Source organism: Lycium ferocissimum, chromosome 3 (assembly GCF_029784015.1).
Source record: "Lycium ferocissimum isolate CSIRO_LF1 chromosome 3, AGI_CSIRO_Lferr_CH_V1, whole genome shotgun sequence".
Lineage (NCBI taxonomy): Eukaryota > Viridiplantae > Streptophyta > Magnoliopsida > Solanales > Solanaceae > Lycium > Lycium ferocissimum.
The window spans coordinates 27,718,071-27,729,292 of record NC_081344.1 but is presented as its reverse complement, the minus strand read 5'-3'; the positions used below and the strand labels follow the sequence as shown (position 1 = coordinate 27,729,292).

Below are 11,222 nucleotides of genomic sequence, written 5' to 3'. Positions count from 1 at the left end.
ATAAGCACTTCAATGAATTCATGTTTAGTTAAAGGCCAGGTTTCGTAATATTTAAGTTTCACTAGCTTCATTTGAAAGTAGATTGAGAATATAAGTGGTATTTTAACTGGGGTGGCTTAAGCACATTAGGAGCCTAAAGCCATAATTTAATGGGAGGCCTTAAATTAATAAATAAATAAATTAATATATATTTTGATTTAAAGCCTATCCTTCTAGTTTTTAGAGATGCAAATATATTAATAATCTTTTTATAATCAATTAATTCTAATAATTCTTTTTCAATTAGTAATATAGCCAATCCATTTAATCTTTATGAGACATTATTGAACTTAGGTAAGATTTTATCAATTCTAATTTTGAAAAACATATTTCCGTTGAGGCAACTATTACAAAATTATTAACATTATTCTATAAGCAATATAAGCATTTGAAAAGAAGCAAGTCTTTTTATTTGATCGAGTATATTGATTAGAATATTATCTTCTACTTGTATGATTTCTCTTAACATATTTAATTCAGGATATAAGTCTAGACTCAATATCGGAGTGAGTGAGTAATTACTATATTTTATAAAACATTCAAGGTTAAGGCAATATTTTAAAATTCTTGTCATCTAATGATCTCAATTTTTTACCACCATACAGAAAATCATTTTTTTTACGGTAAACTTTTGCTAACTAAATTAACAAAAAGTAATATCTCGTACCAAATAGTCATACCCAATAAAAACTCAAAATTTTCAAGTTCGTATGTTGCTAAACAATTAACTTTACTTTTAGTTTTTGGTTCCTCACTAACTTATACTAATTTCAATAAAACATCTCTTATCGATGGAGTTTAAAATGATATTACTTTAATACTTTAATTACGACTTTTCCTACATGTTTATGTCAATGATTTAAGAATTAGAATGAACACGCTATTCACAATCGAAAAAATTATATTCACAATAAAAAAATTACCTTTTCTTTTATATAAAAAAAATTACTTTTCTATTAAAAGTATTTAATATTTTTTTAAAAGAAAACTTATAAACCTACTATTACTAAAAATGGGGCCCCCAATAAAGCACCTGCTTTGTTAGCTTTACCTTAGAGCTGGCCATGGGCATTTATAGGGAATTGTCAGGAATGATTTTGTATTAATGGTGGTCTCAATCAGTGATTTTTACAACAAAATTAAAGTCGTGGAAGTTTGACCTAAGAAGGAATGGAATAGCTAGAAAAAGTTGAATTAAGGGTTGCTTAGATGATCAGCACCCTTCACCTACAATCTCGGGGTCGTGGGATCGAGTCACCAACAAAGCAATCGGTCCAACAAAGGGGATCAAAGGAGAGGAGATTTTTTGTTTTATAAAAAAAAAACTATAGTGACTAATTCCTGATGTGCCAATTAATCAAGGATACAACAAGAACAACATACCCAATGAAATCCCACAGTGTGGGGTCTGGGGAGGGTAAAATGTACGCAGACCTTACCCCCATCTCGGAAGATAGAGAGGCTGTTTCCGGAAGACCCTCGGCTCAAGAGAAGACATGATGAGAAAAGGTCAGATAGGCAGAAACAGTTCAAAGCAATACAAAAATGAAACTAACGAAAGCGAAAAAGCCATAATAAAGCAGTATGAGAAAAAAGAAACAGTAGCTACCACAGATAAATACGATAATTGTGGTATAAGGACCAACATATAGTTGCACGAATCAAAGGACAAGAAAATGAAGATCAATACTGCGACTACTAGTACGACGGGATACGTGGGACTACCTACTAGCCTTCTACCCTAATCTGAGTCCTCCATAGCCTCCTATCTAAGGTCATGTCCTCGTTAAGCTGGAACTGCGCCATGTCCTGTCTAAGCACCTCTCCCCAATACTTCTTTGGCCTACCTCTACCTCTTCTGAAACCGTCCATAGCTAACCTCTCACACCTCCGCACTGGGACATCTGTGTCTCTCCTCTTCACATGCCCAAACCATCTCTGCCGCGCTTCCCGCATCTTGACCTCCATTGATGCCACTCCCACCTTATCTCGGATATCTTCATTCCTAATCCTATCTCGCCTGGTGTGCCCACACATCCATCGCAACATTCTCATTTTCGCAACTTTCATCTTCTGGACGTGCGAGTTCTTGACTGCCCAGCACTCCGCCCCGTACAACAAAGTCGGTCTCACTACCACTTTGTAGAACTTGCCTTTAAGCTTTGGTGGCACCTTCTTATCACACAGCACTCCTGAAGCGAGCCTCCATTTCATCCACCCTGCACCAATACGATGCGTGACATCATCGTCAATATCCTCATCTCCTTGTACAATAAACCCAAGATACTTGAAATTTTATTTCTTTTGGATGGCCTGGGTACCCAGCCTTACTTCCAAGCCAGCCTCATGTGTCTCGTCACTAAACTTGCACTTCATGTACTCTGTCTTGGTCCTACTCAACTTGAATCCTCTAGACTCCAGAGTTTGTCTCCAAACCTCCAGCTTAGCATTCACTCCGTTGCGGGTCTCATTAATCAGGACTATGCATCCGCGAATACATGCACCATGGCACCTCACCTTGAATTTGCCGCGTCAAACCATCCATCACCAAGGCAAATAAAAAAGGGCTAAGAGCTGATCCCTGATGCAACCCCATCTCCACTGGGAAGTGTTCCGAGTCTCCTCCCACTGTTCTAACCCTGGTCTTGGCTCCCTCATACATGTCCTTGATCGCCCTAATGTACGCCACAGTGTACACCTCTAACCTCCAAGCATCTTCCATAAAACCTCTCTTGACACTTTATCGTAAGCCTTTTTTTCGAGGTGAAAACAATGTGTAAGTCTCTCTTCCTCTTCCTATCTTTGCTCCACCAGTTTCCTCACAAGATGAATGGCTTCTATAGTTGAGCGCCCCGGCATGAATCCGAACTGGTTCTCTGAAATGGACATGCCTCTCCTCACCCTCATCTCCACCACCCTTTCCCACACTTTTATAGTGTGACTTAGCAGCTTGATACCTCTATAGTTGTTGCAACTTTGAATGTCGCCTTTGTTTTTGTACAAAGGAACCATCGTACTCCACCTCCATTCCTCGGGCATCTTCGTCGTCTTAAAAATGACATTAAATAACCCGATCGACCACTCCAAACACCTTTTGCCCTGCACTCTTCCAAAACTCCCGGGAATCTCGTCGGGCCGGTCGCTCTTCCTCTACGCATCCTACGAATAGCTCCCTTTAACCTCTCTACTTTTATACTCCTACAATACCCAAAATCACGACGCCACTCAGAGTACTCCAAATCTCCCAACACAATGTCTCCCAACACAATGTCTCTGTCACCTTCTTCGTTCAAGAGTTTATGGAAGTATGACTGCCATCTCCATAAAATGAGAGCATCCTCCACCAATACTTTGCCATCCTCGTCCTTGACGCACTTTAGTTGATCCAGATCCTGTGCCTTCCTCTACCTTACCTTGGCTAGCCTGAACAACTTCTTATCCCCGCATTTGTCCTCTAGTTCTGCATATAGGCGTTCAAAAGCTGCCGTTTTTGCCGCCGAAACTGCCAACTTCGCTTCCTTTCTCACAATCTTATACCTTTCCCTATTCGTCCGCTTTTCCTCCTCGTTTTTTCTATCTACCAACTTCGCATACGCCAGTTTCTTTGCTTCCACCTTCCCTTGGACTTCTCCATTCCACCACCAGTTCCCTCGGTGCCCACCACGATGACCTCTCGAGACCTCCAGTACATCTCTAGCTACTTCCTAATACAGTTGGCCGTCTTATCCCACATACTGCTCGCGTCCCCCCTACTCTCCCAAGCCCTTATATCCATCAACTTCTCCCCCATCTCCTGGGAACTAGACGAAGTCAGACTTCCCCACCTGATCTTCTGCCGGTAATCCACGACCCTCCTTTTCTTCTTCTTCTTCTTAGTCTCCAAATCCATCACTAAGAGCTTATGCTGGGTCGTAAGGTTCTCACTCGGAAAGACCTTGTAGTCTTTACAAAGACTTTTATCATATTTTCTAAGGAGCAAAAAGTCTATCTGCATCGCAGCCGTCGAACTACGGAAGGTTATTAGGTGCTGCTCCCTCTTCGAAAAACTCGAGTTGGCTACCACCAATCCAAAAGCTTTTGCAAAATCTAGGAGTGCGACCCCTCCTCCGTTTCTGTCCCCGAAGCCAAAACCACCATGCTCATCGTTATAGCCCCCCGAAGATGACCCAATATGTCCATTGAAATCTCCTCCAATGAATAACTTCTCGGTGATCGGTATACCTCCCACCACTTCATCCAAATCCTCCCAAAAATGCCTCTTCTCTTCCTCGTCCAAGCCTGCCTGTGGCGCGTAGGCACTAATAATGTTCAATGTAAACCCTCCTACGATCAACTTAATCGCCATCATCCGATCATTGACTCTCCTAACCTTTACCACATGGTCCCTTAGCTCACTATCTACTAAAATGCCTACCCCATTCCTATACATCGACTTACCCGAGAACCATAACTTTTACCCGTCCACATCCTTAGCTTTTGATCCTACCCATTTGGTCTCTTAGACGAAAGCTATATTAATCCTCGTCTTCTTAAGAATCTTAACTAGCTCTATGGAATTCCTCGTCAAAGTCCTAATGTTCCAGGACCCTACTCTCAACCTAGACGCTCCCTGAACCCACTTACCACCCCTAACCCTAGCCCTCGTCCCCAACCGAGAACATGATCCTAGTCTACCATCGCTCACTAAAGCCACTAAGGCAAAATAAGCTGCTCAAAAATTTATCTAAAACAAATAGGAATAAACACTAAAGCACAAGTTAGCAAGAAACTATAGGCAACTTGGGCGACTACGCCAAGAATGATAGCACTATAAGTGAGAGGAATAAAGGGAAGAATGTAACGTCAAGAGGCAAAAAAAAATTCAAGACTAAAGGACATAATTTTTATGGGCCACTGGAGGTACCAACTCTAGGTGAAAGAACCTGTTCGCAGCAAAAAATTATTGTTCACCGCTGAAATTACTGTTCACGCCGGAATCTGCCGGAAAAATTGGGCACCTGTCTTTGAACCGACCGGAAACCTACTGGAGTGGGGTTTCCGATTGCAGAAACGAAAAAAAAAGAAGCAAAAAAGCAAAGAGAAGAGAAGAGGGGAGGGGAGAGATCTGGCTGGAAACCTGCCGCCGGTGCTCGTCGGCCAAAGAGAGGGGAGAGAGAGGAACCTGGTCGGTAATGCCGTTAGAGGAGAGGGGGGTGGGGTGGTGTGGGGTGGGGCGGGAGTTACCGTTGGGGAGAAGGGGTAAGAGAGAGGAGAGAGAAAAAGGCACTTGAACTGATTACCAATTAATCAAGGATGTTAAGAAGAAATTTGCTCATGGCAAATATTGAAGGCTTTGCCATTTCGAAGTACACTACAGGAAATGAGACTTTAGGGCATTAAAGTCGAAAAATTGTCACAAAAGATCTTTCATGGTGACCTGATGGGCGCTAAAAACAGTCCCATCACTAAAACTTATTATGGAGTCGTCACAAAGAACTACTTTCGAGGTCTCCACAAAAATTACCAATAAAAGTATTCAAAAAGGGGTCACCACTAAATATTAGGCATTCGTCCGCAATATTTGTGTTTTAAAACTAAGCAAGCAATTTGCTCAAGTAAAATTTGTAACAATTAAAAGCCGAGAGACCACACTCCACAATTAATTAGGTGTACTTATATTTAGCTTTTGTTATCTTTATTAATATTATTTATTCTAACCCTATGTTCAAATTCAATTTTGAATTAGATTGCTATTTCCATTGCCTTTTTTTGTTTTTTGATCTTAAATCTAAATTACCCAATTTAGACTATAAAAACTCAAGATTTCGTGGTTCAAGTTACGCCAAATACAAATAATCCTATTTCTCATACAAACCAATAAAACTATAACAATATTCCCCCCAAAAAATAAACTAATTAGTACTCTCTCCATATTAATATTCCATCTGTAAATGCTTCCTGCAGGTTAGTTGCTCGTTGTGTCAATTTCTTAGCTCAGCTAGTAAAGGTGATTCAGTCCGAAGTTAAAATGTCATTAAACTGAAAATTCACCTTTAGACTAGTTTACAAATTTCGGTTTATTACAAGAATGGTCTCTAGCAGAATAATAACTGTACCTTTCTTTTGATGATATATTTTGTTTACTTGAACATAGAAAGGTGTTGCTAACTCAACTACCCGGTAAGTTGTAAATCTCTTTTTGTAGGAAATTTCTTCATTTCCAAGGCTCGATGCAGATTATCCCACCAGATCCTGCGCTGGTATAGTCAAATTGTGTTACAATTTACACTGGGATGATTTTGGTTGACCAAAATAATTATAAGAGTCTGGCTTTCCACAGATTTTGTTACATATATGCACTTATGGAGACTTCTAGAGTAACAAATTCATCTTCGCATTTTGGCTTTTGTTGAAATCTATATACAATATAAAGCTAGACATAGGTGATGTGACACCCCTCTATGACTAACATTCCTATTTATCATTGACCTCTTTTTTTTTTTTTTTTTTTTGATATTTTCTTCTTATTTTTCCTACTTATCTTATTTTAAAGAGTTTGAGAATTGCTATATTCATTTCTCAGTTAATGCAAAAAACATTCAAGGAAATGAAAACAAAGGACGTGAGTTGCTACATTCATTACTCAATTAGTATACAAAACATTCAAGGAAATGAAAGAAGAAAGAATGTGATCAGTTGCTGGCTTATAGTTTCCCTAACAGTTACTCTTTGACACGGTAACTACTAGCGATCTGCTAAAGAAAAAGAAATATAAGGAAGAGGAAAATAGAAAGAGCAGCAGTAGCCCGTCCCATGCCACATTATTCTAGACAATGAAGAACAACATTTAGGTGTACTTCGATCACCGCCGTTAAGCTTTTGAACCCGGATATCACAAGAAATCTTCAATTGGTATTACTTTTATATACACCCTCCAGAAATTGAGTGAAAAATATGTTTCTCTATAAAGTATGAACTATGATTTTGATATTTTGCATGACAAAATTATCATGGAGCATAAATGCGGAGCATGAAAAGAAGAATTTATCCTTTGAAAAGGTAACCTGTGTTATTGATTTAGTGAAAGAAGCTTCGATAAACATGATTTTGTATATTCCTAACCTTTTTTATTGAATTTTCAGGATAATTTTTTTATTCTTCACACACAAAAATATATGAAAAGCTTTTGATACTGACTTGTGGAATCTAGAGTATCAGGAGAAATATGGTGTTTGTGTAAAATTGAAGCTTGTAGAGAATGACCAGGAGGGGGTTTGAGTTTAGGCAGAGTGTAAACATAATCCTTAAGATGAGCTGGTAAGTTGTGAGTCCCGTTGGATGGCCTAGTTGGTGGAGTAGGAGAAAGAGTGATTAAGAGTGGGTGCAAGTAAGGTATCATTAAGGTAAGATGAGTTAGGTGTACGTGTAACTGAATTAGGAGGTGAGATGGGAGGTTGTATGGGTGAATGAGGTTGAGTATCTGAATGTATAGGTGACATAATGGGAGTAGTAGGATCAGGACTAGCTGGAGACTGTTCATAAGTGGATTGACCATGAGTAGGACTCTGAGTAGAAGAAAGATCATGCTCAAAAGGAGAGGGAGATGCATGAATGGAAGGAGATGGAGTGGATAAACAGAAAGGAAATATATTCTCATGAAACACTACATCTCTTGAAATCTGAATTTTCTTGGTTATCAGACTTAACACCTTATAACCTTTTGTTCCAAAGGGATATCCTACAAACACATGTGGAGTTGCTCTTGGATCAAATTTGGTTCTGTGTGGCTTTGGAGTAGTTGGATAACATAAGCAATCAAAGCTTCTAAGGTGTGAGTAGAAAGGTTTTTGGCTGTATAGGATCTCAAATGGGCATTTGGACTTGAGGGGTGCAGATGGAAGTTTGTTCACAATGTAGGTTGTAATTAAGATGCACTCACCTAGCATTTAACTGGGAGTTTAGATTAGAAGAGGAGTGCCCTTGCTATCTCAAGTAAGTGCTTGTGTTTTCTTTCTACAATGCCATTTTGTTGTGGTGTGTAGCGACATGATTTCTAATGTATGATGCCTTTAGATTGAAAAAATAATGTGGTCTGATTGTTGTTAAATTCTAGACCATTATCAGACCTGAGAGTTTGTATTGTTGTTTTGAATTGGTTCTCAACCATATTCATAAAAGCTTTAATGATATGTAGGGCATTGTTTTACAGCTAAGTAAATGTATCCAAATGGTTCTACTGAAGTCATCTACAAGGGTGACGAAGTATTTAAAGTTGTCATGAGTTGGTGTCTGATACGGACCCAGAGGTCAACATGGAGGATTTCAAAATTTTTAGTGGTGTTGTGTGTTTTAAGAGGAAATGGAAATCTGGTCTGTCTTGCCATGGGGCAAATAGGACAAAAGAAAGGCTGTCTAGAAGAGAACTCCACTGGTATTGAGGATATGTTTCTCATTTTCGTAAATGGAACATGACCAAGTCTGTTGTGCCATAGCAAGTTATCATCAAACTTATGAGAAACAGAAGAGAAACTATCAACAGCATTGTCTTTATTATTGTGAATGGAGTTTATTACAAATGACTGGGGTTGATAGGAGTGGGAATGACTTTGATAATGCACCCTGCTAACATGAGATGAAAGACTAGGAACAAGAGTTGGATGACTTTGACATTGTAGTTTGCTATTACAACATAAATGACTAGAAACCGGAAAAGAAACTTGAGTCTTATTGTGATCTTCAGGAGTATTCCTTTGTATGCAGTCTGAAAAAAGAAAGTATAGACTATCAAAGACTTTACCAATTTCCAGAGGGCTCTTCATTGAAAGGCCCAGCAAAACACAAGAACTGTCAGAGAACTGCAAAATACAAGAACTATCAGAGAATGAAGCAATACATTTAAGATGCATCACTAAAGAATGAATGGACATCAGATTGTACTTGAAGCTAGGAACAAACAATACTTTATATAGTGTGATCTGAGTACTAATTTTGACACTTCCAATTTCTGTGACTTTTACTCTATAACAATTTGGAAGTCTAAGTAGTAAAGGGTAAGGTAAGGTAATAAGGTTTGTCATCTGGTTCTTGTTGAATGTCATGTGGTGAGTGGCTTCTGAATCTAGTATCCACAAGTCAGATCTATTCTTGAAACATCCACATGATGGTTTACTAAAATCAATAAAAGAAGTAAATGCCATAATACCTGCAAAGTTAACTGCTGCATTGTTCATCTGCACTTCACCTTCTTTGTTAGCATTAGTGATGTGAAACTGCTGCATCATATTGATGAGTTGGTCATACTGTTCCTTGGTTATGCTTGGTGCTTGGTTCATCTGCACCTGGTTTTCAGACTCTGCACCTTCATTTGCACCAAAGTCACCAACCGTAATTTCTTATCCCTTTCCCTTTATGAACCGCTGACTGAGTATGTTCTGATGTCTTTACTGATAATTGTTGAATTGATTTGGACCCTTAAAATTGTTGTGCATGTGCTGAGCATTATAGCTTGGATTCTGTGGATATCCATGCAACTTATAGCACCTATCTTTGGTGTGACCTGGTTTCCTACAATGTTCACAAAACACCTTAGGTCTGTTGTTTGATGAGGAACTGGCAGCACTATAGTGGGTTCTAAAATTCCTTCCACCTAAGCTTGAGCTTTCTCCTGAGGAACTTGCACCTGAAGAACCCACACTAACATTCAAGGAGCTAGATTCCATAAACAGCTGATTACTTAGTTTGAACTCTCTTTGCTTCATATCTTGAATTAGTATAGCAAAGGTCTGTGCCATAGATGGCAAGGGATTCATCATCAATATGCTTCCCCAAATCATGGTATAAACCTCATTTAGTCCCATAAGGAACTGGATTAACCTCTTATCCTGCTCAGCCTTGTGCATGTTATCCTTAGCACCACAACTACATGCACAGCTACACTGAGCCTTGGAGTTCAGGTTACTCAGCTCTTCCCAAAGTTTCTTCATCTTTGTATAGTATGTGGTGATTTCCAAAACTCCTTGATTCAAGTCATTTATCTCCTTTTGAATTTGGAACAATTTTTCCCCATTAGTTTGATCATATCTGTCCTCTAGTTCCCTCCACAGTTCCATTGCATCACAGACATATTCTACACTGTCTGCAATGTCCTTACTGAGAGAGTTTAGGATCCATTGAGTCACCATATGATCACATCTTCTCTCCCATTGTCGATAACTTAGGGAATTTGAATCAGGTATCTTATATTCTCCATTTATGAAGCTTAGTTTTTTTTTCTTAACTGAGAGTGATCTAAGTATTGCTCTTCTCCATGAACAATATCACATTCCTTCAAATCGAGTTAGAACTAAGGAGATACCTGGACTATCAGATGGATGAATATAAAATGGACTGGTTGCATTGATTATGGTAGCACCAGTAGATGTTTCTTCTCCATTTTGATTCGCAATCTCCACCATTTCCTTTTTGTAAACTCGTATATCAACTGAACAATATTGTGTTTTCTATTGAATTTTGATTACAAATTGCTTTAAGCAAGTTCGTATAAGCCAATTGATAGTATATATTGAAGAATTATCAACAAAACTTCAAATTATGAGAAGAACAGACAATTCTGATAAGCAGCGGAATTGAAAGAAAATTGAATGGAACGCAGATAAGAGAAGTGTCTATCGATATGGTATATCAGTTGTATACCTGCTCTGATACCATGTCAAAATGAGATATTAAATTGTAATGTCAATCAGTGTAGCTTCAACATTCATAGTGAACTTAAGCTTCACAAGCAAGCAAACAACAAGAGATAAGAAAACTGAGAGAGAAAATATCTCATTTCATTAGAATGAAGAAGTGTTCTGCGTATACAAGTATGCTGTTATATATATACAGTGCTAACCGACTATGCTAACTACCTTGACAGCTGGATCCTAGCTCTGCTAACTAACTAACAGCTGACAACTAATCTACAACTAATCATGAGCTTAACTAACTCCCAAACTGATCATGTATGCGATGGGATCGTGTATAATACATATGCGAATATACAAAGGGATATACATATGCAGAAATGTATCTATGTACTCAATAGCTCCCTCTCTCAAATTATCTTCTTTAATATGAATTTTATCATTTATGCATTAAATCTTGATTTTGGCATAAGAATCAGAGAATCGTTTATGCTTCTTTTGTTTCTTTCTGCTAAACATTTT

The 11,222-nt window shown here is 38.5% G+C and overlaps 2 protein-coding genes across 2 annotated transcripts; both read right to left on the bottom strand.

The window, feature by feature from the left end:
* Positions 1-3,736: 3,736 nt before the first annotated feature.
* On the bottom strand, positions 3,737-4,468 carry LOC132048814 (uncharacterized). Its single transcript, XM_059439500.1, has one exon. It carries the CDS (start codon positions 4,466-4,468, stop codon positions 3,737-3,739), a length of 732 nt encoding a protein of 243 aa, XP_059295483.1.
* Positions 4,469-7,361: 2,893 nt separating this feature from the next.
* LOC132048813 (uncharacterized) lies at positions 7,362-9,350 on the bottom strand. Its single transcript, XM_059439499.1, has 2 exons — positions 8,492-9,350; positions 7,362-7,957 (listed from the first exon to the last, which is right to left on the bottom strand). The coding sequence occupies exons 1-2, from the start codon at positions 9,348-9,350 to the stop codon at positions 7,362-7,364; spliced, it is 1,455 nt and encodes a 484-aa protein (XP_059295482.1).
* Positions 9,351-11,222: the final 1,872 nt, after the last annotated feature.

Bases quoted from the DNA above. Each gene is read 5' to 3' on its own strand.
- LOC132048814 (XM_059439500.1), bottom strand. From the start codon at position 4,468: ATGTATAGGAATGGGGTAGGCATTTTAGTAGATAGTGAGCTAAGGGAC.
- LOC132048813 (XM_059439499.1), bottom strand. From the start codon at position 9,350: ATGAACCAAGCACCAAGCATAACCAAGGAACAGTATGACCAACTCATC. The intron at 7,958-8,491 runs GTCATGTTCCAT...GTTAAATGCTAG, and splicing joins GCTATGGCACAACAGACTTG to GTGAGTGCATCTTAATTACA.